At 40.1% G+C, this 26,877-nt stretch overlaps 3 protein-coding genes across 8 annotated transcripts in view; all 3 read left to right on the forward strand.

Moving 5' to 3' along the window:
• Positions 1–1,719, forward strand: part of LOC111329278 (short transient receptor potential channel 4) — an 11,568-nt gene extending 9,849 nt beyond the window's left edge. For 2 of the 3 annotated variants that reach the window (XM_088758730.1, XM_088758729.1), the window contains exons 5-7: positions 1–136; positions 567–765; positions 1,507–1,719. The exon at positions 1–136 is cut by the window's left edge and continues 324 nt beyond it. In XM_088758730.1, the coding sequence (XP_088614856.1) occupies positions 1–136; positions 567–765; positions 1,507–1,719 (548 nt within the window). The remainder of the gene's footprint in view (positions 137–566; positions 766–1,506) is intronic. The other variant, XM_088758731.1, reaches the window with a different exon arrangement.
• A 217-nt stretch (positions 1,720–1,936) lies between these two features.
• On the forward strand, positions 1,937–6,911 carry LOC148733188 (uncharacterized). Of its 4 annotated transcripts, none has more exons than XM_088758735.1 (5): positions 1,937–2,133; positions 3,201–3,266; positions 3,910–4,002; positions 4,309–4,389; positions 4,970–6,911. In XM_088758735.1, exons 1-5 carry the CDS (start codon positions 1,948–1,950, stop codon positions 5,102–5,104), a joined length of 561 nt encoding a protein of 186 aa, XP_088614861.1. In that variant the 5' UTR covers positions 1,937–1,947; the 3' UTR covers positions 5,105–6,911. The 4 variants fall into 4 exon arrangements, with proteins under 4 accessions (XP_088614861.1, XP_088614863.1, XP_088614860.1 ...); XM_088758737.1 differs by having other exon boundaries at positions 3,204–3,266; XM_088758734.1 differs by lacking the exon at positions 1,937–2,133 and adding an exon at positions 2,140–2,431.
• Positions 6,912–12,489: 5,578 nt separating this feature from the next.
• Positions 12,490–14,891, forward strand: LOC148733189 (uncharacterized). The gene is made up of 2 exons (XM_088758865.1): positions 12,490–13,625; positions 14,677–14,891. Exons 1-2 carry the CDS (start codon positions 12,667–12,669, stop codon positions 14,750–14,752), a joined length of 1,035 nt encoding a protein of 344 aa, XP_088614991.1. The 5' UTR covers positions 12,490–12,666; the 3' UTR covers positions 14,753–14,891.
• Positions 14,892–26,877: the final 11,986 nt, after the last annotated feature.

Raw genomic sequence — 26,877 nt, forward strand, 5'->3', positions numbered from 1 at the left:
TATATAGATTTCTTATCATCTATTTCACGCTTTTCCTGGCATTTGGAGCTGGTTTAGTCAAGCTATTCTCGTATTATGTTTCCTCGCGGTACAAAACAGAAGAAGCTGCTGACCCAAGTTCTCATTATGTTGCCAGGTAGGTGAACCACAGCTCGATACACTTTGGTGCGCAAGAACGTTTTCGTGCAGAAATTACGAATTTTACTGCAAAAAATCACGAAATGTTTCACATAAGATTACGAACGTTACGATCTAAAGTCGCAGTAGGTACATGAGTAGGTATTCTTCAGTCATTTTCAATGTATTCTGCTCTCCTACTTCGGATGATAAAAATAATGAGTTGCGCGTGGCAAATGATAAAAAACATACATTTGTAAGCTCTTACAAAAGAAAGTAGCTTGTTATGATAGGTTAAAGACAAATCCGGTGCGTCACGCGTGAGAATAAAACATGAAGGAGGTTGATGAGAAAGAAAGAGAAAACTGTACTTCGAATATTCACCCATTGAAAGCTCGTGGATATTGAAAAGCAAGCTAATATTTTTCCTTGCTCATATTTTATTTCAGACATGACTTAGCAGCTACTTTGTTAGTTTCGATATTTCTTGGGAAAGTGGATGATGACAAACTCAAAGTAGAAGATCCTGCGTTTAACCTTATCACTGAAGTTGGTCGCATTTTTTTGTTCGCCTATGGAATCTGCACCACCCTTGTTGCAATAAATATGCTGATTGCTATGATGACCAACTCCTTTGAGAGAATTATGGTAAGATCTCCAAAGCGTCTTGAATTTTTTTTAGTCAAGAAAAAATCTTAAGTGGATCGTCCTCGTTTTCCAGCGCTGAGCAGGTCACTTTCCTGCACCACGCGAGAGTCGCATGTGCAGTGGAGGGACGAAATTTCAATCCCAAAAACCAAAAAAACAAGGCCTCCTGTAGACGAAATTCGCTCACAATCGAGCCTTAATTTAGAGGAATGACCGTGGTCCTTTCCGAACAGATAGGGTCCAAGGATAGATACAGGGGTTTAATTTCGTGGTATGTCGAAGCGCTTGGGTTTATTAACTTTATCGGTATTTTGCCTCGCACGCGAATCAAAAGTTTTATTAAATACTTGTAAAAAAGAAACGCATCTTCAAACAAAAACCTCATAGGATTTTGTCTTTCAGTGTTCTCCGTTTCTGCTTTATCAACAAAATCCAGCATCTGTCTTTTTCTATAACAACAGCTAAATGTTATCCTGTCTCTTACACAGGCCTTAATAGCATTGCCTTCATCTTCGTGATAAGGTGATAATATCCAGATTCATTCCGATTTTGCCCATTCACACGAAACCGTTAGGCCTACCAATCACTTGCGAGCGAAGATAATCGACGGATTATAGAACGATATACGAATGTAGTTCACTAGAACACCCTTTTGAATATCCTTATTGTGCACCTCACAGTCCACATTTATTCACTACTTTTATTTACACAAGGTTCTCTTTTGTTGGTATTCACTTTAAGGAAGATGCAGACCAGGAGTGGAAGTTTTCAAGATCCCTGATGTGGATGGATTATATCAACGAAGGAAACCTCGTACCAGTACCTTTCAATATCGCATACTATTCTCTATATCTCTTTTTCATCCCATACTACATTTTCCGTGTATGCTGCGGGAAGGAAAAAGGGTCTCTCCCTGGGACGGTAAGTGTCTGCTCTATCCTCGTATCCTCGTAGGAAACCTCGTACCAGTACCTTTCAATATCGCATACTATTCTCTATATCTCTTTTTCATCCCATACTACATTTTCCGAGTATGCTGCGGGAAGGAAAAAGGGTCTCTCCCTGGGACGGTAAGTGTCTGCTCTATCCTCGTATCCTCGTAGGAAACCACTTACCAGTACCTTTCAATATCGCATACTATTCTCTATATCTCTTTTTCATCCCATACTACATTTTCCGTGTATGCTGCGGGAAGGAAAAAGGGTCTCTCCCTGGGACGGTAAGTGTCTGCTCTATCCTCGTATCCTCGTAGGAAACCTCGTACCAGTACCTTTCAATATCGCATACTATTCTCTATATCTCTTTTTCATCCCATACTACATTTTCCGAGTATGCTGCGGGAAGGAAAAAGGGTCTCTCCCTGGGACGGTAAGTGTCTGCTCTATCCTCGTATCCTCGTAGGAAACCTCGTACCAGTACCTTTCAATATCGCATACTATTCTCTATATCTCTTTTTCATCCCATACTACATTTTCCGTGTATGCTGCGGGAAGGAAAAAGGGTCTCTCCCTGGGACGGTAAGTGTCTGCTCTATCCTCGTATCCTCGTAGGAAACCTCGTACCAGTACCTTTCAATATCGCATACTATTCTCTATATCTCTTTTTCATCCCATACTACATTTTCCGTGTATGCTGCGGAAAGGAAAAAGGGTCTCTCCCTGGGACGGTAAGTGTCTGCTCTATCCGAAACCTGTTCATTCTGCTTTATTCAACTGGGTTTCTTCTTTTTCTTTTTTTTCCTTCTTTCCTATTTTTTTCCTCAGATTTATTAGCTGGGAAGCAGGGCGAAGTAATGTAAATACATTTCAACTTCATCGCAAAATATTTGAAATGCTTCTACGGATAAATTTTCATCACTACAAAATTACTTGGAGTTCTGTCTCTGTATATCTTTTTACCATACTATAACGAAATATCGTTATTTTCCCTTCAACCTGGAGAAGTCCACATGTCCTTGTCTGAGCTGTCGAAGGCGGCAAATTGGAGTAATGAAGATAACTTGAAACGTTTTGATTAATTCTTTGGCCCAAAGATGTTCTTTTTGTTAATTTGCCTCGTTTTCGGTTTGGTTTAGTTCGTGTACCTCAGCTTTTTTTTCCTTTTCTGTAATGCGTTGTAGTTTTTTTCTTAAGCAGAAATTGTATCACAGACAACTTAAACGGTAACGGTATTGAAAACCAAACTGTTAGCATAGGAAATCAAAGAACGGCGGTCTTTAAGCAATAACTGATTTTTCCAAAGGAAAAGGACTAAGATTTATAGTTTTAGTCGAGCTTCGCTCTCAATGAAACTGTTCGCATCTCGGAATAGATAATGTCCACGGACAAGTATCCGTGCATATTTTCGCGCCAAAGGGAGGTTATTGTTTATATAGATGTGGCCAAGCTCCTGACTGTTTTGTTTCTAAAAAAGTGTCCATGTGGAATTATTTTTAGCAGCCACCAAACGGAACTGACGTGGAATTGGAACAAATGAACTTCGAGCATGGCACAAGCGACAAGGTATTGAAACAATCCCAGAAAAACTTATGTTAATTGGGGTTTTTATGAAAAGCGGTTTGAAAATTTTTAAGACATAATCTACATAGAATCGGTAGAAATGTCTAAAAAAAAGTGTCACTTATGTACTCAAGGAAAAAAACGCAGCATCCATGAGAATATGTGTTTTTATTACCCGTTGATTGAGTTGCTCCGGAGCTCTTTTAATGAAATAACCTTTGAACATATGCTATAAAATTTGTTTGCAAAGCACCGAAGTTCATTTTTCACCCAGAATCAGATCGCGACAAGCTCTAAAAGTTCTTGTTTTCATCTTCCCTTATGCAACATCAGTCGACCAAACAATACCTCAGTGTTAGAGAATTTAATTACATAGACTAAGATTGTTGAGATCTCTTCTTTTGATCTTTTCATGATAATCGACGCGTTCTACTCAAGCTCTCTTTGACGTTTCTTCATTGAAATGAAAACATAAATAGTATTTATTGCTCTTTCCAACATTCTACAGCAGAAAGATAGGGGTGTTCACAACTTCTGTCACTGATTACGGAAGTCTGTCTCACCAGATATTCTATTTGCAAATGTGTGAGAATACTAGTGCTGCTGGATCTGAGTAAAGCTATTGCACTCAAAATTATTTTTACAGAGCTCAGCCCACAGTTGTAGCTGCATCTGCTCTTGGTGCTGTTTCCCGTACAGTTGCCAATACGGGTCCGAGGAGTTCAGGCCTACAGGACCTGTATGTACACAATGGTTTTTCAAAGCACATTGCCACTTTCACCTGTAATTATTTCCTCTAATTCAACGGTTTTGTCCTTCTGATGGACAAAACCGTTGATTCACAATTTTCTTCTAAGACTACCTTGATAAGAGATTTTCTTGAAGACTATGGCTGAAAGTACGAATGAGTTTAACGCTCACTCCGTACAATGATGACATCAAATGTATTCCAATCGGTGCAATTAAAGGATATTATACGTTGCAGAAGTATATGTTTATCGCTTAATGAATTCATCGAGCAGTTTTCTATTTTCTTGTTTTCAAGACTTTTACATATTGCTTCTCCTGTATTTGCCCTGGATGTTCTTGCTTTTGCAAGCCGACCAAAGCAAAAGTTGCTAGAGAGGTTTGTAGTATAGTTGCTGACCTATTATTTTGTTGGCTGAGACACTCTTGCGAGAAGCTTCTGCTTATGGTCTGGATGTCTGCGAGGCTCATGAATCATCTCCTCATTATTTTCCGAAAGTAAAGAGGTCCAGATCTAATTCGGCCACTACATACATACATAGGTTAATTGACCACTCCCTATAGGGGCTTTTCAGGGCCAAGTCCCACCCATCCCACCCCACGGGAGGACATCCACCACACAGTAATCTCATGCGTGGGAAATTAACGTCTCCTGCCCCTAACCCTGCAGGAGACGGGGCCTACGGCTTATTCGTCCATATCCTAGAAGACTAGAATATCTATCCAATTCTTGATTATAGAAAGGTAGCAAATTCTCCTCACTTATGTTAAGACCATGAGTATGGGTCCGGCCGGGGCTCGAACCCCCGACCTCTCCTACTAACCGAGTTGACACTTGAAACCTTGGTTAAGTCTTCACTTCTCTCTCGAGATTTGAGCATGATCTCCGAATGAGCCATGTTTGTCCTTATTTGAAACGTTACGAGCACAATTTGTAATGTCACTGTTTTGCCTTTCAGGAACGCTTACAAGCGATTAGATTCTCCGTTGCCAGGTATCTAAACAATCACTACCCAAACGAGGAGACTGAACTTCAAACAAGCGCCCTGGCAAATTCAGTGGAAGCAAAAGCAGGTGAAGGCGTCCGGGAATGAAACTTAATTATGAGAACATTTCAGCCAAAGTAATCTAAAACAAAGGTCGGAAACATTACATTCAACGTTGTTTTACTTTAATTTGGAATTCCAGTTCGCTCATTATTGTACATGAGTTACTAGGCATAACCATGTCGGAGGAATCTTGGAATGTATATATCTTCGCTGTACTTTAGATAGGGGAAACCTTTATTACACAGAGCGAGAGGCGTTGAAAGGGACCCTATCATTGTGACAATGATTTACCTACTTTTGTGACCGGGAGACACATGAGAAACAAAAATAATGCTAGTGATCACCCTTTTTTGGCACCGCATGCGTGTCAACTACAGTTTCTGACTGAAAATTTCGAATTTTAGGCGTCTTCACTAATCCCTAACGGCAGCCAGACACGAATGGGCAAGTGATTTATCTGTTAAGTTTCGTTTTGTTCATTTACTAAAGGAGAGATATAATCATTCAGGTGAACCGCAGTATTCATTTGTCAAGAATGTTGAGGCCCTGTCAGGGGGGGTATAGATGTCGCCCGTCTGAAATTCAAACTTTGTCACGTCGCCATTCCGGAAGGTTCTGATGTCGCTGTCGCAGTTTCATCAATGTCGCATTTTTATTTCCCTGATGTCGCTGTTTCAAGGCCATGTCGCCCGTCGGAATTTACCCTATCAGGGCCTCAGTGGTTGGTTTTCGTGGCGGTCAACAGCGTCTCTTTTTCTTTTTTTGATTTTCGGAATACAAACGCTGCTCTGGCGCAAGGTTCTTCTCTTGAAAGTATAATAAATGATTTGAGGAAAACGACTGTACTTTTACTATCGTCTGGAAAAGATTTTTAGGAAGGGATAAAAGGGGTTGCGCCGAAGACACAAACTGCTCCAATAAAAGAGAAAATAGTCAGACGAAAAGCTCTCGGATAAACTGCTCTTGGCTCTTGGGAAAAAAAGGGGTTAAGTTTCTAAACTAAGCAGTTCTGTTCAAGTTTTTATACGCCCTTAAAGCAAAAAAGTTTCGGCAATTTTTATTTGCTCTTGATAAAACCACCTCCAAGTATTTTTTCTTTAATGTGTCTTTAATCAATTATGCGTCGATTTCTAGATACTTTCCTATGCTCCTGAAAAGCCCCGGGGAGGTGACGATAAAGTATGCAAGTATTTCATAGAACTCTCTCTTTCCCGTGAAATTAAAATAAAGTGAAGGGACATTGACATAGATGATAACGCGAATTCAACTTCCGTCGAATAGACTTTGAGCAGTCCTTCCTTTTTCGCGAAGTCTGTGGGCGAGTCTAAAAACATCAGTGTAAAAAATAATTGATGTGACTGCCCCGCGCTGAACTCTTGGATCATGCAGTGAGGCGCTTGAAAAGAAGACACTGCAGACTAAGCCCAAGAGTTTTACTTCTGCTCACAAAAATATGATTGGTTATCGTCCGAAAATCTAGAGATTAATCAAGAAATCGGAACTCAAGAGATTAATCATGGCTAATGATCTATGGGAGTGTTTAGTGCGGTTCCCGACCATAGGATGGCGGTTTGCGGCCTTTCCCTACATTTAGGTAGTTCGGGAAGCCGCAAAACTCTTGAGCAAAAGTTTATTTTTCAAAACGACACTCTTAATCCCAATGGTATCAACGAACGCTTTTCATTGTACTAATTTGAACTAAATTGTAATGGGGGGAATCTGTTAAAATTTGTCTACACAAAAAATTGTAAACTGCTGTAAGCAGTCTGTTAAGTCCCCCGCAAAACATTGTAATGCACATTTGATCATATCACAATGCTTATTTGCGCAATATAAATATTAATTATTATTATTATTATCGTCATTTATTTTTATCATCTCGTCACCATGTTGCCACCAATAACGTGGCTCCACTTTCTGCATGTAAACACACACAACCCACAATTCCTTCACTCGCTCTGACTTGGGGCTAAAGCTCGAAACGTCAGCTCTTAAAACCCCTTATAGGGGCCAATTTACGTTATCAACACGGTAGATAAAACCGCAGTTACCTTGTCACTCCCATCTACGCAGCACCGAAAACTGTGTTAGAAGTTGTCGGTTTTTCGCTTTGCGAAGTTATGTGCTGTGATATTGTTTGCTCGTGGGAAGTCCGACTCCGGTATCATAGCCTTACAGTATCGGAGAAACTGTAACAGATTTGACTTAGAATTGTTAATCCCCGACTTAACATGAGCAAAAATGAGCAGAAGGAGGCATTTTGGCACTACTGAGAATACCCCAGGTAAGACAGCCCCGAAAAAAAGCTCAAACCGGAAGCAGCGGAAAGAAACGTCAATAAAAGTACAGTTCGAAGGAGTTTGATTTCCGGTCCATGCGACCTGAAGAATGGACAAGAGACGAAACGCAACGTTGGTCGAATACGGGGCCCTGTATCATGGGGGAGGATCACACGCCAATGGCTACCAATTTTTCATAATCAACGTTTCTGGGAGGCTTGTGAAAAGCTGATTGCCGATGCTACAGCCTTTTTGTTTTATTTTTGCGCCTGCTCTACCTTCCCCTCTCTTTGCAATGCTACACCTTATTTTACCAAAAGTTCCTCTCGCTTTCTAGTATCAAAGCAGTTTAGGAGAAATCCAAGATTTAGCAAATGCATTAATAATGCTAAGAATCAAAGCACAACGCCTGAGCTACTCGCAAATTGAAACACCTCGGCCGTTTTCAGGTAAGGGTCCTCCAGTTTCAAAATGTTGGACCAAATTGTAGACTTACATGATGAGCCTAAGTGATACCCTCGGTCGTCTAGTCCCCCTAATCTGTAATTTAATCGTACTATGATTTACTTCGAGTGGTGGCGAGTTTGCTGTGGTGACGAATTGACCGTAAACCGTACTTATAAATACCAAATTGCACTCAAAATCATGTTGTTACACACCTAATAATATACATGAAAAAATTACTCAGTTCTGATTGGTTGATATCTGCAGTTTTAAGGCAATTCAGTGCAGAAGAGAGTTAATTCAGTGCAGAAGAGGGTTAATTCAGTGCAAAGAAAGTAACAAACTAGACATTCTGACTGGTCAGAATGATCGGTCAATGTCAAGGGCAATGTCACTTCTAGGGTTTGAATAAATTATGTTTGCACGTGATGCGCGCGCTTTTCTTCTGCATAATTATAATAAGCTACCTCGTATTTTTTCGTTTATATCACTAATAGATAATCACATAATTTTTCTCGTCCAACTTGGAGTAAAAGACCACAAATTGCACTCGCCCCTCGGGCTCCTGCAATTTTGTTAGTCTGAAAAAAATTCACTCGTGCATATTTATTCCAAACTGCACTCGGAATCATGTGATTACCTAAACAAATTGCACTCCACTCAGTTCAGATACTCTTACTAATGATATGGGTTCTTTCGGTATCCAAGACCTCGGACACAATTTTTCCCAATAAGGTTAAGGACCTCCCAGCTGGTGAATAGCATATACATAAATATTAACTGAGCCTTGAGCGAATTGTTGTTAAATATGAACATATTTCTTATCTTAACAAGAAACATCAATTAATATGTAGATAAATGCATAAATACAAAGTCTCAAAATAACTCGGCATTGCAAAGTTAGTGACGTATGAGGCCCTGAACATGCAAAGTTTTTCACAAAGAAACTGTTCGCAAAGGGTTCATCGCTTGACCACTGGCAAAAGTGCATACCGGCACATAGATAACTTTATGGTAAGTGAGAGCGTGCGATTTTTATTCACGAGTTGTGAAGAATAAAACGAATGAGCAAGTGAGTCATTTTGTTACAAAGAATGAACAAAAATCGTGCAGGCAGACTGACCATAAAGTTATTTGTTTGTTTCATACGTACTGAGTCTAACAAGATATGAAAATTTGATCAAGAATCACGTCTATACACCAAAACAAGATGCTGAATGGACGCATTTATCTCGTACAAACTAAAGTAACAATAAAGCGAATCCCAAATTGGAAATGCAAAGCGAAATGCCTTCAAATCAGGGTCAGAAACTAGAAATTTAAGTTTTTTGTACCGTTTGGAGGAGATACGTCTGTATATAGTTTCCTGGATTGCCAATGTCGGAGATTGATTCAGGCTTAGGAGATGCTAAGGGCGACCCTAAAAGCCGGAACGGTGGAACGGCGGAAAATGACCCCAACTTCAGTCCTAAAAGAATGGATGTCAGGGCATGTTGCACGAATTTTGTATAGACACTCAAGGACTTGGCTCATTCATCTCCACGACGGTAACGCACGTGACTAAAATTAAGTGTTATTGATTTTTTTCTTTTACTGAGTGGTATGAATCATAATGAACCTTGTTTTACGTAATCATGCAATGCCTATTCCAACGACCACCACATATCGTATAATTGATCACTTGATGTTTATTGATACTAGCTCGTAGCCCCTGATGCAATTATATTATTCGATCTGAAACAGAGTAACGCAACTTATAATTTCTAAAACCAATGATTTCACCGAAAAATACCTCAATGAGAAGCTCTAATTTCACTATCATGCTTTACTCACTTCTGTGGCGGGTCGTAACTTAAACGGGTTAGCCTTACATTGGTTAACTTGAAACTCTTTTCCTGGTGAGCAATACCAGTTAGCAAATTACTTCTGATTGAAACCCAGCAATGTGTAAAACAGCATAAAGTCTAGTAATCTCAAATGTCAATCAATGTCATTAATCTTTAACTAAATCAATGTTTGTAATCATGAGTTCATTTCCAGTTCCGTCAACGAAACAAACCTTTATACATGAAAGATGGCTGCGTTTTCGCGTTGTAAACCTGTTTAGTTACCTTTTGTCATGCTAAATTTGCCATGAGTTTTAGTCGCGGCATAAAAAGTCGCACAGCATGTGAAAACTATCTTGACATAGGTCGACATAACACATAACAATAAAAAATTGTAACTTTGACACGTTTCTTTGTCACGTCTGCACTGATTTAGTGAAACAAAAATATCTCAAACGCTTGTAATGTGAGAACATCACAGGAACGTTTTCAGGATTCTCAAAATATTACGACGTTCAGCCCCAGTTCCAAACTTAAACTAGCGTGAGAGCAAGCCCTCGTTAGGAGCCATTCAATACGCGCGTTTCTTCCTCCACGAATAAGTTTTGGGCCTTGAGTAACACTAGGTGAAGAGAGGTTTGCTGGGGGTCACGCGCGTGGGAATTTCTCATTCTCTTCTTTCGCATGACCCATAATACTTTGCGCTTTGGGGGTATCAAATGGAAACAATATGGCGTCTCATGCGAATATCAAAGACGCGGTGAATTTGAGATTCCCTAAAACTTTCAAGGAAGTTTCAGATTTAACTAAACCTAAGCTTAAGGAACTATGTAGAACACTGTCGATTGATTTCGAAAATTCAGTCAGTTAAAAGGCAATGGTAAATATTGTATGTAATGCTTTAGATATTTCGACTTCGGGTTCTAGAGTTGTTGAGCAATCGTCTTCGACTGCGACTTCGTTCGGCAATATACCAACCATTAAGTACCTCCAAAAGCTACATGAATGGCAGAAGAGCTTAAATGGGATACAACTCCTGATGGATGAATCCATAGTTAACCAGTTCTTAATCGGGGTCGGTTATAACAAGCAAGAAGTGTAGAAATACAAAACCCTTCTAGCCTGGGAGCAAAAGCAAGGAACTCACTCAGTAAAGTAAGTTCAGCCTTCAGAATGATGGCTAAATAGTTTGTTTTAAGGTTTAAAGCTGAATTCCTTTTGTATTTTGGTTATGAAGAGTCATTTGCCTCCTTTTTACAAGGTCCTTTGACCTGTGAGAGGCAGCTGTAATCCTTCGTTGTCTACAGACAGTGAAGAAAGCACGTTAATCTACTTTGCACTTGAAAGTTCTACAAACAAACCAGTCTTTTCCCTCTGCACATGTACTGTTGGGTATGTTTTGCATTATCAACTTGTAGAGTGGTTCACCTAGTATTTAAATATGCTGTTTATTTTCTAGTTAAGAGGTGACTGTAGCCACATCATGGGTACACTTACGTTTGTGGTCTGTGATGTTGTTGCAGAAGGAAAACTGCAATTGCAACCAGATCCTACCTGTACTGATTTGCCTTGTGCATGGTCTGATCCTAAAGGTAATAGCATTTTCAAATACTGTTCTCAGGAAATAACCCTGACTGACGGATCCCTCCCAGTACCATAAAAATCTATGTTATGGTACTGGGAGGGATGAACAGATGTAGATTTGTCTTTTTCCTCCCACAATACATACATCGCTCTGCTACTATGTATTGAGCACTGTTTCACAAAAATCAAAGTTTACACCTCTCTTTCCACCCCCCCCTCTCTCTAGAGGTATGATGGGCACTTATGTAACTTTGTTCTCTCTTCGGCTAAAAATTCGGCCTTTATCTCCATTGAGACCCGGCTTTCGCATTTCCTGAAACTAGACGTTTCCCTCATTTTGCCATGTGAAAATCTTTGCCAGACTCCTAAAGCAAAACGCGTTATAAACATTTAACCTACGTTCAGGTTACAAAAGTTCCCTACGCCGTGGAAAGGTCTAGGTTTTGGTCTTAGGTCACCAAATTTCTGCCGTATATGGGTATTTAGGAGCGTAGTACACACCATACAATTCCCTCTTTTTCCACCTTAAATTGTAAGTTGGCTATAGCGTGTGAAAAAATTTTGTCGGTTTCCGCATACACTTCTCATGTCGAGTTGAAGTTTCCAATTTGATGAAAACGCCTTTTTGTAGACAGCACAATTCGAAACTTAATTTCGTCCTTGTTATTCAGCCAAATTTTATCAAATTTACGCCCACAATAGTTATACCCTTTTAGTTTATGATACTCAAAATTTGCATCCTTTAGTTAAATCTTTATATTGAAAAATAGCTTTCATGCAGGGGTTGGTACATGAAGAAAGAAAAGTTACGGAAGTGCCTGTTTAGCAAGATGTTCCGTCAGTAAGAGAAGCACACTTTTTTTTATGAAACATCAAATGCTTTGGTAAAGACCAAGACCTAAACGACAGCTTTTATCTTCGAAAATCTCAGGGGATCACAAAAAAAAATATGCGTGCAATAATATTATTTTCGTAAAAAAAGCGCAAAATCGGCATTCGCAAGGACTGCTTATGTACTTCAAGACCGGAATTTTTTCATCCAGCAATTAAGGAAACAAAATAAAAAGAAGAAAATCAGTAGGCTACAACACACCTTTACTTCGAGTTGAAGTCACTTATGAAATGAAATGCTCTGAATCGCTATATGTGATTGAGAAGGATGCATGTATTTCCGTTCACAAGGAAAATTTTGAAATTGCGTCGACATCTTTTCAGTTAAACAGTTCCTTATAGCCCTGGTGCTATAAAAGGTTTTGTGAAGTTTTTGATTTAACCAATTGAATTTTTCACAAACGTGCCTTTGGACGAAAAAATAGAGATCTTGGTTAACAGAGCCTTTTCGAACAATTGGTTCAATACTACCCACAATCTTGCCCTTACCAGAACAGATCTTATTGACCTCCTAAACGTAGCCACCAAAGGCCAACTATTTCAATTTAACGGAGCTCTATACGAACAGACAGATGGCGTTGCTATGGGGTCCCCTCTCGGGCCCTTATTAGCAAACGTCTTCATGTCATCCATCGAAGATACCCTTGAGCGACAAAGAAAACTCCCATCCTATTATCGTCGATATGTTGATGATACACTCACTGTAATGCCTGATCTAGCAACAGCAACTACTTTCTTGCATACCCTCAACAGCGCCCACACTTCGGTCAAATTCACCATGGAGGTGGAGAAGAACAGCAAGCTTCCTTTCCTTGGCACCGAACTACTCAACCATGCACCTCGGATTGAAACCAAGGTATATGTGAAACCAACAAACACGGGCCTACTATTACACTACCAAAGCCATGTAGACAACCGCTACAAACCGAGCTTGCTGAAAACTATGCTGGATCGTGCACACCGATTATCTTCCTCCTGGGCCCATTTCTCTGATGAGTGTGATCGCCTAAAGAAAGTTTTCGCACGGCTTAAATACCCGGAACGCCTGGTAAATTCTACCATTAACACCTTCTTACAATCAAGAATTGTTGGTACGCAGCCCACACAGACGCCCAAAGAACCAATATCCATTGTTCGTGTGGTCATACCTTTCAAAGATCAGGAATCAGCAAATTATGTTAAGAAAGAGCTCAAGAATCTTAGCATGAAGGTGCAGACAATTGTCCAGCCAGTATTTGTTAGCCGCAAAGTTGGCCAAGATATTAAAGTACGAGAAATCAAGCCACAGATTGTCAACCAACAACGCGTCGTTTATCAATTTCAATGTGACCTGTGTGATGCGGGTTATGTGGGCTATACACGAGGACACTTACACGCACGCGTGGATGGACATAAACGAAAGGCATCTTCAATATATAAACACTACCACGAACGGCACAGCGAAGTCCCGAAAGACCTACTGAAACGTTTTAGCATTCTGAAAAAGTGTAGTAACAAGTTCGATTGTTTGGTGAACGAAACGCTTTTCATCAGAGACTTAAGGTGGCTCGTACTGGTTTTCATCTTTTTGATGGTTTGTAACTTTGAAAGAATACAACAGAAAGACTGACCAAGGCCAGTTGAACACTTTTACGGGGTTGAATTACATAATCATTGGTTATCCAAAAATAAGTGTCATTTCGTCACTAGCAGTTTCCATGGCAACGCTTTCATGGGTTTATTCAGACGCATTTTTTAGCTTGTGGCTTAAATAATTCGTAAACTAACCCGGTGACCCCCTGATTTTTTTTCAGTGATTGCTTTTGGCACTTGAAAAGGAAAACGCACAAAGATTTTTAAAAAATTTTACGGAGCGGAATTTCAGAAAATCTACAAAAAGGACAATTTTCACACATCACAAATTTCCTTTCGTAGAATTTTCTAGTTTTTTTCCTGATGATTCCTTTCGACGTTATTATCATATTGGAACAATAAAAAGGAGTCACCGGACTTGTTTTCATGCAATAGCTTTCGTGAGTTTAGCAATTTCCACGCGCGTTTTAAAAATCTGGATTCTATAAGATCGACATTTGCTCATGATCTGTTTTAGTTACCGCTGACAATTGCGTGTGCTCGCGCGAGCACCTACGATCTGATGTTTACAGACGTTTACTGCTAAGAAAATCATTAAACAGCCGTCAAAGACAGCCTCCCGAGCTCATCTTAGAAATCCTACACATGACTTCTGGCTATATCATATTATTTTCCTTTAAGTTTCAAAGTCTTCTTCCACTTCAGGTAGATTATCCTTCACTTGAGTTCTTCTTTTTTCGCCGTCGCAAGATTTCATATCGGTTGAACATTTCTTTTAAATGTGAAGTGACGCAACCTTTACTTCTCCTAAAATCGTCTTCGTTATCTTAGTTTCTATCTCCTGCATTCATAGTGGCCGCTCAACACATCAAATACAAACTCTTACGTAAACTTCTCACGAAAGTAGAGAAAATTCCACGCGCCGCCATCTTTGTTTTGAATTTTCATCTTTTGATCTCGCGCCTCTTTCGCACGTTTCTCTCGCGCGCGTCACGCAAGAGTGACCTGTTCCCCGCGCGAGGAAACTGGTACGAGCCACCTTAAAACCCACTCTGAACGTGCAAAGCGATTCAATTCGCGCAAAAGTATTTGTTTAATTAACTCGTAACATATTTATGCTAATTTAGTGTTACACCTTGCCACAAACTTTATTTTTTATTTCTCCTTGACAATGGCGTCATGATGACACCGAAACGTCGGTTTTTATCGTCACTTCATTAAAAATTAAAAATGCTCTTCCAGTGGGCCATTTACATAAAAAAAATTTTAAAGAAACTACAACAATGCTAAAATATTACTATATATTAAGAAAATCTATCCTATAATTGATTACACAAGAGTCAATCAACCTTAAAGGTACATTAAATAACTAAAGTAAATTTAATCTCAACTCCCTCAAGGCAATCCATAGTTCAAGAAGATAGGGTAGACTTGAAAGAGTTGAGATTTAGTAACAAAACAGTCGAACATAATTTACAGAACGCGCTTAGAACTAACAAGACAATCAAACGTAGACTACAGAGTGCGCTTAGAACTAACAAAACAATCAAACGCATTTAACTGCAGGGCGCGCTTTGACCTAACAAGACAGTCAAACAAACTTCAGAGCGCGCTTAGACCTAACAAAACAGTCAAACATAAACTACAAAGATACAATGAATATAAGAAGTTCTTATATTTTGAACAGCGGTACTAGATACGTATGATGCACGATCCTCGCATTAGATAGCGCTATTTATGCAATAGCGAAAATCAGACCTGAAAAAAAAAAAAAAAAAAAAAAAATCAGGCCTGTACGGGATAAATGAGATACAATGAATATATGAAGTTCATATATTTTGAACAGCGGTATTAGATACGTATGATGCACGATCCTCGCAGTAGATAGCGCTATTTATGCAATAGCGAAAATCAGACCTGAAAAAAAGAAAAAAAATCGCTTTCACGGGTTTATCACGAATCAACTTAACGGCCTGCTCCCAGTTGGCTTGTTAGCTCAATTGGTAGAGCGCTGCACTAGTATCGCAGAGGTCAGTGGTTCGAGTCCCGTACAGGCCTGATTTTTTTCAGGTCTGACTATTATGGGGCCCAGACGGCCGAAAAAGTACAAAGTTAGTCGTGGTTTTTGGATTACCAAGCCAATCTTCAAACTAGAGGTTAGTTTGCCCTTTGGGCCTTCATTTACTTGCATTTGATTATGGAATCTACTGAGAAGGATTGTCGAAGATATTTTGAACGCAGCGGATGAAAATGCCGAAAACTCGTCAATTGTCAATGGGGAATCACATGCATCAAGAGCTGCCCGTACTTCTGGCACAAGTTCCATAATTGGAGAACAACACGTGTGGCCTGCAGAGAATAACATGCCACAACGGTCGAGAACCGCCTTCTTTACTCCAAACAAATTAACGACTGCCCGCTCTGTATTCTACGCGCTGGCATTTTCGAAGGTCGACCCGACTGACATCCAATGTTTGCAAAGAAAACTCAACGGCGAAGTGGTTGTTACTTTTAAGTCCATAACTGCCAAGGAAAACTTCCTTCGTTTAAATTCGCTGCGCATTAATTTGGAAAGATAAGCCCTTCAAGATGTGGACAAACCCCTAACTTTCCTGACGATTTACGATGCACCGTTTGAGCTGTCAGATTTGTCTATAATCAAACGACTGTCACCTTACTGCGAAGTGCTACATTACCGCCGTGGTAAACATTCCTACGCCCCTAATATTTATAACGGCCTACGTCATTATCGTGTGCGTGTGTGCAAGCCCATCCCGAGTTTTCTTCGCTTCGGCAAATTTCAAATCTTTGTCAAGTACAACAGCCAGATTCCTACCTGCTATAAATGCAATTGCCCCGGTCATTTTGCTTATGTATGCCCTAATAAGATATACTTCACTTGTGATGTTACCGGACACGAAGCGCGAGAGTGCCCACGCTCGACTCTTTGTTGCACTTGCAAGCAAGAGGGCCACTGTGGTGTGAATTGCCAATACACATGGGTCTCCCCCGCCAGTAGTCCATGGCACCTCATCGGATGAATTTACAGACGTAAACACCGACACGTCTGATGACCAACAATCAGTTGATGAAAATATTCCACTCGCTTCCGCTCATCCGCCCAGAAAATCCATTGACAAAAATCTTACGCCAGAAAATCTTCCATCCACCGACGAAAATCTTACGCCCGAGAATCTTCCATCCATCGACGAAAATCTTCCATCCACCGACGACCCTCCACCTACTGACGAAAACCCTACGTTCGACCAACCTACCGATTCTTTGCCTGCCTCCTCAGAATTGTCGCCAACACCACCTATTTCCTCTGATTCGCCAATCCTGGACCCTCAAGGCCTTATTACCTCAACTAAACCCGCTAAACCGCCATCTCGCCGTACAGGTACCCGTCTCGCCAAACCATCTCTCGCCCGTTCCAGAAAAGCAACTACTCCAACTCTTGTCACCGGAAAACCTCGATCTGCGATACCTGTTCCAACCTCAACACCCATCTCTTCTTTAGACCCATGAAAACGACATGGAAACTACACACGATCTGAAACGAAAATTCTCTGACCTCTCTCCGTCTCGCCAAGAAACCCCTACCCTAGGAAAGAAAACAGGAAAAAATAGAAACTAAAAAAAATCAAAGTAAGTCCTTTAATGTTTTTTCTTAAGTGAGTCTTTCTTCCTAAACATCTCTCAACTTATTAACTATCAATGCGAGGGGCATGGGGAATCCCCTCACCCACAACTATTTATTTGATTCAGTTGAAAAGATGTCTTGTGATTTTTGCTTTGTACAAGAGAGGTTTATTAGTTCTGAGTCTCTGATCAAGGCCGTGTCTCATCGATGGCCGGGAGGTAGTTTCTGGTCCCCTGCCATCGGCCGACAAGGCGGAGTGGCAACTTTGATTTCCCCTAGAATTTCAGATGAAGTCATATCTTGGAAGAAAGACTCACACGGTCGTATCGTCAGTATCCTGATCAGGACCGACGATGTTGATCTGAACTTAATAAATATTTACGCTCCCACCAATCCATCTGAACGAAAAGTTTTTTTCGACTCCTTACATGACTTTTTTATTCCATCCTCGGCGACTATCATAGGCGGGGATTTCAACTGTTGTGATAATGCTCTAGACAAATTTGGGGGCAACATCTCTATTCATAAAGATTACGAGTCATTGAAAAGCTTTTTCACTCTTATCGATGTATGGCGTAAATTGCACCCTAATCAACGGCAATTTACGTGGTTCAATTCCACCTCAACAATTGCGAGCAGACTCGATATATTTCTCATCTCTAAGGATTTGCTCTCCCCTGAGACGAAGTGTGATATCTTTCCTTGTTCATTTTCTGATCATGATTTTGTCTCCCTTGTTTTTGACTTTCCTGGTAGCATAAAACGCGGTCCTGGTCATGGAATTTTAACAACTCCCTTTTGGAAGACAAAGATTTCTGCATTGCTATAGATAATTTAGTCGATGATCAAATACGTTTCTTACATGCTTTCGTTTGCATCCAGGATTGGTGGGAGTTTCTTAAACGATCCGTTAAGGAAGAAGCGATCTCCTTTTCCCGTAAGAAACGGAGACGGTTACATAGAGATGAAGTTTTCTTAACCAATAAATTAATTCGACTTCGGCAACGTCTAGTTAATGGTGACATAACCGACTCCGATTCTATATCCAATACAGAAAGTCGCCTGAAAGCTCTCCTTACCAAAACAGAAGAAGGAATTATGATTCGTAGTCGTGCCAAATGGTTAGAAGAGGGCGAACGCCCCAGCTGATATTTCTTGAATTTACAGCGAAGTAAAGCGCAAAGATCGCACATCTCTTCAGTGTACGGTTCAGACGGCCATGAGGCCTTCTCTCAAGAGGAAATTCCGAAAGCGCACGTAGATTATTACTCTCGACTCTTTTCCGAAGAGCCGGTAGATGTCGCGATGCAAACCGATCTTTTATTTTCCTTGTCTCGTCAACTCACGTCCGATCAGGCATCCTCTTGCGAAGGTGACTTCACGCTCGAGGAAATTACTGTCGCTCTGAATAAAACGAACACAAACAAAGCTCTCAGCCCTGATGGCCTTTCGGTCGAGTTTTACCGTTTGGGTGCATATCTGTGCCAGGTATTCAATGCATGCTCCCAGGCTGGAGAGATGTGGGAGTCTATGAAAACTAGCAATACTCGAGTCATTTTCAAGAAAGGGGATCGCAAAAATCTAAAAAATTGGAGACCAATTTCCTTACTAAATGTCGATTATAAGATATGTTCCAAGTCTCTTTCTCTCCATCTCTAAAGTTTTACAGTTTATCGTTGATTCTGATCAAACCTCTTCTGTGCCCGGTCGGAAAATTACGTCAAACCTACACCTATTGCGGGGTATTTTAGACTATATTGAGTGCACTAATGAAACTGGCATTCTTCGCAGCCTCGATTAAGAGAAAGCCTTCGATCGAGTTAATCGCACATTTTTATCGAGTCTCTTAAACCGTTTTGGTTTTGGTTCATTATTCTGCCACTGGGTTAGCACACTATATAATGGTGCTAACATGCAAGTCATCGTTAATGAATGGTTAACTGAAGCGGTACCTTTGTCTCGCGGAGTGAGACAGGGGGATTCCCTGTCTCCCTTGCTGTATATTTTATGTGTTGAAACTCTCGCCTGTAAAATCCGAAACAATCGCGCCACAGAAGTCCTTTCTCTTACCCGGCTCACGCGGAATAAGATAGAAAGTTGGGGTTTATGCTGATGATACAACCTGTATTGTTAAGTCTACTCGTTCGTTGGCATCTCTCTTTAATACCATTAATATTTATGAACGTGGTTCTGGAGCGCGCCTAAATGTCGCCAAAACGGAGGCCATGTGGTTGGGCGCGTGGCGTACACGGAGCGATCAACCATATGGCCTCAGATGATTGACCAAAATAAAAATCTTAGGATTTGTTTTCGGCAATGATACTGAAATGGATAATTGGCAACCAAAACTTGAGAAGTTGGAAAAATGTCTTAATCCCTGCAAATCTCGTTCTCTCTCGCTCGTTGGCAATTCTCTTTGTCAATGTCTTAGGAATCAGTGAACTAATCTATCTTTTTTCGAGTCTGTGCGTCCCTTGATGGGTTATTTGTAAAGTAAATTCCCTAATTTGGCCTTTTGTTTGGGGCTCTCGCATTGAGACAGTAAGTCGAATGACCTGCCACCAGCCTTTTAACAAAGGTGGCCTTGGATTTTTCAATTTTCAAATCAAAGGTGACTCCTTAAAGCTAGCCTCTCTAGTGTCTAATCTCTATAACCCCGAATCAAAGTCCTTTTACCTAACCAAATACTTACTTGGATTTAGGCTTGCGTCTTTTCGGCCGGAGTGGCATTCTCTTCGCGACAATTCCACTCCGAGTTCGCATGACTCCACACCATATAACGAGCAATGTTTTTCGGCGCTTACCACTCTTCGCGGGATTGTGTCCCGCAACGAGTGGCAAGACTTTGATTTTACCTCTAAGAAATGCTATCAGGCCCTGTTAAGGAAGAATTCTGCTTCGCCGATTCTTCATTGTTTTTGTTCCCCCTTTCTTTCTATCAATTTTAAACTTGACAATCTCTAGAAATTGGTTCGAGATGACTTTTCTGAAAACTACAAGAATGATGTGTTGTGGTCAATTGTCCTTCGGGCCATTAAAGTCCGCGATTCCCTTAAACATTGGGACTATATTGATTCTGATAAATGTGCCTACTGCTCTCGAAAAGAAACAATTGATCACTGTTTTCTTAATTGTTCTCGTGCAAAAAAAGGTGTGGTCGTATTTTTCTCCTGTGATCTCCTCTCTCCCTTGGTAATTTCTTCCCTCCAGTACTTCTGTTTTCTTCTTTCAGTGGGCTCCAGCCAGCCCAAAAAATGCGCGATTGGCCCGTTATCTTATCAAAACGATCTTGTATGGCATTTGGAAGTTTCGTAATAATGCTACTTTTCGCAATGGAAAGGAAAATCATGATGGTATAATCCGTTATATCCTAAATGATATTAAGAAGAGAATTCTCTGTGACCACTTTCGTCTCAATTTATCCGACTTTATAAAATTGTGGGAAGCTCCAGCACTGTGTCAAGTAGGCAATACTACTATTAAAATTCTCGTGTAAATAACCAATAGTTGATATAGTAACTATATCAATATATAGATTAATTGTTTAACAGTAGGTTAGTTCCTTTTAGGTGTCTTTAAATTATTCCAAGTTATATCTTTTCCTAGTTAACTCAATGTTAGCCTTATTTGAATTACATTTATTTGTAGCTGAGAACTATCTTAGGAGTTGTATTAATATAAGAATATCTTTAGTTATATCATTATTCTTCGCAATTTACGCCTATTTTTATTAGTTCAAATTAGAGTTATCTCAAAGCAATGTGATTGGAGCAATTTTTTGGTGTACCACAAACCAATAAGATTGTTGTATTTTTCGATGTCGCACCAATCAGTGCGTACTTGCTAATTTGTGGTTTGACAGATCTTCAAATTTTAGCGAATCAACGCGTGACTCGGGGAGAGCGGTTCGTGAATTAAGGAAACGTATTAGTTGTGTTGGGAAAGCGGTGGAGTTGTGATCGTTGTACGACTATGGTTATTCTTCGTCCTAAAGGAGACCGATTGGAACATGAGAAAATTTTTGAATCAAATATTGCATGAGTTGTTGATTGGAGCAACTTCAGGATTTTTCATTGCTATCTATGACTTAATCAGCGATTCCATTTTGAATTTCGCATAAAGAACGAGTTAAGAATGACATCTACAACAGCTGTGAGTTCATCTATTCAGCGTAATGGTTCGTATCCTTTGTGAGGACTTTATCGCTCTGATCTATCGGGATTAGTAAGGTCGTCAGGGTACTTTTTCCACTATTAGCAAGTTAAAAAGTGCATGTTTTGTGTACCGCTTCTTCACTTACGACGCACACACCATCAGGCCTAACACGAAATTAGCACCAGAGCGTGTTGTTTTGGAAGGGCTAGTTTTGCTGACTCAGGAAAACCTGCGCAAATATTTGCGTAAATCGTATTTGATTGATAATCTTTTTTTCTCGCCTTGTGTTTGCTCTTTTTGCAAAGGTTGAAAAGACAACCAAGTTACAGTTATTTTCTGCGTCGACTGCCCGGTGAAATATCAGTTTCTTTACTTCTAAAAGTTCTCCATGAATTAAATATTTTTTAAACGGTACTTTCCCGCTACATTGGGGTGTTTACTTTTTACTCGCCAGTATAGACTAGACTTTCCCCGATGAAATACCATTTTCCAGTAAAGACCGTAAATTTTATGAGATAATTCTACCTCACTGAAAAATATTTCACAAGGAACATAATCGTACAGTCAGTGAATTTACCACGCAACTCTCACGTGCTTGGACGTTTTCTACCAATAAAACTTGCTATTTACTTCTTTGAACTTTACCCCATTGCGTGCCAATTCCATGTAAGGAATCTGCATTTTATCACGTATTTCGCACGTACAGGGCAAAGTCCAAATGGCCAACAACCAATCAGGGAGCCCACGTTGATATAATTTGCAAAATGATTCTATTCTCTTCGTTCAATCTATTTTCACACGTTCCAAGAATGGAGACCGCAAAATATCATTATCCAGAGGCTGTTAGAGATAAAGTAGAGCTTTCTACTGCAAAATCATATGATAGAATATTTTGAGGTAACTAACTGTTATTGAACAAGGGGCCATAATCAGCCTATAATCTGGCCGGAGTTCAGAGGGAACGAATTGAAGGCTTTGTTGCTTTAGCAAAATCGCTGTTAAGTGCTTGTCATTGTTTGTCGACATGGAGAGTTATGGAGAATAAGACTCTGGAAGAAGTTGACGCCATCCATGACGATTTGGAAATACTAATATAGCTACAGTGAATGCGGGTCGCTCAATAAAAATATGCATTGGAACGCGATGATCTTTGTTAACAAGGATTTCTCCCGCTTCCATCTGATAACAAACCTCTGAAGTTTTTTGCCACAGAGCGATATATCACAGAAGGCATTTCATGGGCCGTAAGTTCTTTGACTGATTGAAATTAAATGTATATGGCAGTGACTTCCACAAGCTTTTTTTTTTGTTAGAAAAGTGGACTTGTTTTGTCCGCAATAGTCATCTATTGACGGATCCAATCGCTAATGTTAATATTAGATAATTGCATTAGTTAATCAAATTTTAAACAATCAGCCGATGAACTTTTACTGTTCCCACGGTTGTTGTTTTCATCAGTATGTTTACAATAGAACTGATTCACAGTATTCATATAAATATTTTTAAGTTAACTCGAAAGATGAGTATTCGTGGTCCAGCACTCTAAGCGTGACTAACAATCGATGCCAAAACTCAGCCTCGTTCCCAGGCTATGTCCACCACATTGCCTTACGCCAATTAAAAACCTCTACGTAACGCCTATTGTGTATTTTCCTACACTGGAATAACCAAACGGAATTTCTGATTCTGGTCCTTTATGATCAGAGTAATAATTAGGACTTTGTCTCTAACGAAGAAACGGCAGTAAGCACAATTATAACCAACGAGCAGGTCGTTGTTTGGTCTCGTCGTGCAACGTTGGAGAGAGAGCGTTGCATGACGAGTTGAAGGTAAGGCCGTGGAAGGGACTGCAGGAAGCGTGGTACCAATACAGTTTATTTTTGCCAACAATTATTCAGACACCAGCATTAATTACTTAGTGTCCCATTTCAACCCACATATTAAAAAAAAAATACTCCTGCATGCGCAGCAGGCCTATGTTTCTACAAAGTCGAAGTAGTCTCGTCCGTACAAGCCAAAGAAAAACAGCTTTTTATTGTACTTGAATTTACAGACGGGACTGATTGTCTCCAGACGACCTTGGAATGCCAGCTTGACACCGGAGCGAAATGCAACGTGCAATCTCATCGTGATCTGTCAATCATCAGTCAAGATGGAAATCCAGCTCTGCAAACAAGCAAAGTAAAGCTCCGATTGTTTAATGGTTCAGTGATGACATCACACGGTGAAGTAACACTCAAGGTTCGCCACTAAGACAAACAAGCTCAAGTTCCAAGATGTCGAACGCGAAAGCAAGCAACTATTGTCCGCAGAAACCTGTGAAACCCTGGGTTTGTTTTAGATAAACTGTGGCCCGGTGACACAAGTCAACACAATTAAAGAAAACAAGCCCAAGCTCACCAAAGAAAAAATCGTTAAGGACTTCAAAGATGTTTTTGAAGGCCTTGGTCACATTGGCAAAACAACCTTCACAGTTGACTAAGAAGTCACGCCAGTACATCACGCACCTAGACGAATTGCAGTCACGCTACACAAAGAGGTGAAAGCAAAACTAGAGGAATTACAGAAGAGAAATATCTTAGTAAAAGAAACAGAACCGACCGATTGGATTAGCAGCATGGTCGTTGTTACGAAGCCTGGAAAGATCCAAATTGGTCTAGACCACAAAGACCTCAACAAAGCTGTATGACGCTCGAAATACCAAATGCCTACCTTGGAGGAAGTACTCCCAAAGTTAAGCAAGGCCAAGGATTTCACCACTCTTGACGCCAGAGATTGATTCTATCAGATAAGCTTAGACGAGCAAAGCATCAAACTTACTACCTTTTGGACACCCTTCGGCCGATACAGATACCTCCGCATGCCTTCTGGCGTAAATGCAGCACCAGAAGAGTTTGAATGCAAGCCACATGAACATCTCAGTGACCTGCCTGGCGTGGAAGTCTTACGAGATGATATTCTAGTGATAGGCTCTGGTGGTACTTTGGAGCAAGCTACCTTAGATCATGATGAGAATTTGCTGAAACTACTGAAACGTGCGCTTGCTGTCAACCTTAAGTTTAACAGTAAGAAGCTTAACCTCAGAAAACCTGAGGTCAAGTACATGGGGCATGTCCTCTCCAGTGAAGGACTGAAACCTGATCCAAACAAAGTGGCAGCTGTGAAATCTTATGATAAAAACAATGAATACTGTGCCGAGTCTCCGTCGACTCAAATTTTTCCACGCTCTTCGCTCGTAACTCACAAACCTTCGCCTCACTTCTTCAAAAAAAACCACCCCGTACCAAACCACCCAAATCCTTAAATACACATGGACGCAAGGTGCCCGAAAAGAATGAAGAAAACTATTTGATATACACAATAAAGGTTAATTACACAACAGTTTACACAAGTGAAGAATAAAAATTACGTAACAGATACAAATAATCACGAACTACACTGATCCTAAGAGAATAAAAAAAATAATTTACATTTAATAAATAAATTCCTAACACTTCCATGACACCTCCCCCCTTAAATAGCTATTTTTTGGGGACATGGAAACACAAAAATAGTGCTTAATTAAAGATTACATTAATATACTGTAGAGCAATATGAGGTATTTACGCCCTACTAAGGGCATCTACGTTACAATTTTGCTTACCACTCTTATGTTCTATTTTTATGTCGTACTCCTGTAAGGTAATGCTCCACCTTAATAGTTTTCTACTCTTGTCGCGAACCTGATTTAACCACACAAGGGGATTGTGATCCGTTTGCAGCTTTAAAGTGCGGCCATATACTCCCACTCCTGACACCAAAATATGTGACGAATCCGCGCCACAAAGGTGGGTGCCCCCTAACACAAACAAAACACAGAACATAAACGAGTCCGAGAACACACGCCACAATACAACTAAACGTAGGCCTAGAGATATTTATTATGCTAATTAAAACAATAAAGCGACTAACAATAACGATAATACAATGATCTAATTAATTTACAGGAATACGCTAACTTAAACTACAGTACAATAAAACTATTTACAAGATTATTACTATTAAGATAAAAAAAAGGTTTTTTTTTTAGTTCAGTTCGGTTGGGTTTCACCTTACGCCTGCGTCCGTGTTCTTAAATACTCTTATGTTCTATTTTTATTACTCGGCACAGTATCATTTCTGAGAAATTCATTCAGAATAATCGTTCCATTTCACGGTAGAAAACCATTTGCGGGGGAACGGTTGTGCAAAGAATCTACCAGACTGTGAGCTAAAGGAAGAAGAGGTAGTAACTAATTCAATAACAAGTCTGAGCGAATCAAGTTACGAGAAGTAAAAAGTTGAAAACTGCAAAGTTGTCAGAAGACGAAGCAAAGTTGAAACGAAGGAAACGAGCAAAGTTGAGAACTGGTGAGACAGGAACCTGGTTGGAGAAACGGGAGTTTGGTTTGGCAGGGCACTGTTTGTTGGTGGAGCGTGGTGATTTGTGGACAAGAGAAGAACACGGACGCAGGCGTAAGGTGAAACCCAACCGAACTGAACTAAAAAAAAAAAAACCTTTTTTTTATCTTAATAGTAATAATCTTGTAAATAGTTTTAGTGTACTGTAGTTTAAGTTAGCGTATTCCTGTAAATTAATTAGATCATTGTATTATCGTTATTGCTAGTCACTTTATTGTTTTAATTAGCATAATAAATATCTCTAGGCCTACGTTTAGTTGTATTGTGGCGTGTGTTCTCGGACTCGTTTATGTTCTGTGTTTTGTTTGTGTTAGGGGGCACCCACCTTTGTGGCGCGGATTCGTCACATATTTTGGTGTCAGGAGTGGGATTCGAACCCACGCCTACAATTGTAGACTGCGAGTGGGAAATATGTGACGAATCCGCGCCACAAAGGTGGGTGCCCCCTAACACAAACAAAACACAGAACATAAACGAGTCCGAGAACACACGCCACAATACAACTAAACGTAGGCCTAGAGATATTTATTATGCTAATTAAAACAATAAAGCGACTAACAATAACGATAATACAATGATCTAGTTAATTTACAGGAATACGCTAACTTAAACTACAGTACACTAAAACTATTTACAAGATTATTACTATTAAGATAAAAAAAAGGTTTTTTTTTTTTTAGTTCAGTTCGGTTGGGTTTCACCTTACGCCTGTGTCCGTGTTCTTCTCTTGTCCACAAATCACCACGCTCCACCAACAAACAGTGCCCTGCCAAACCAAACTCCCGTTTCTCCAACCAGGTTCCTGTCTCACCAGTTCTCAACTTTGCTCGTTTCCTTCGTTTCAACTTTGCTTCGTCTTCTGACAACTTTGCAGTTTTCAACTTTTTACTTCTCGTAACTTGATTCGCTCAGACTTGTTATTGAATTAGTTACTACCTCTTCTTCCTTTAGCTCACAGTCTGGTAGATTCTTTGCACAACCGTT

Source organism: Stylophora pistillata, chromosome 4 (assembly GCF_964205215.1).
Source record: "Stylophora pistillata chromosome 4, jaStyPist1.2, whole genome shotgun sequence".
Taxonomy (NCBI): domain Eukaryota; kingdom Metazoa; phylum Cnidaria; class Anthozoa; order Scleractinia; family Pocilloporidae; genus Stylophora; species Stylophora pistillata.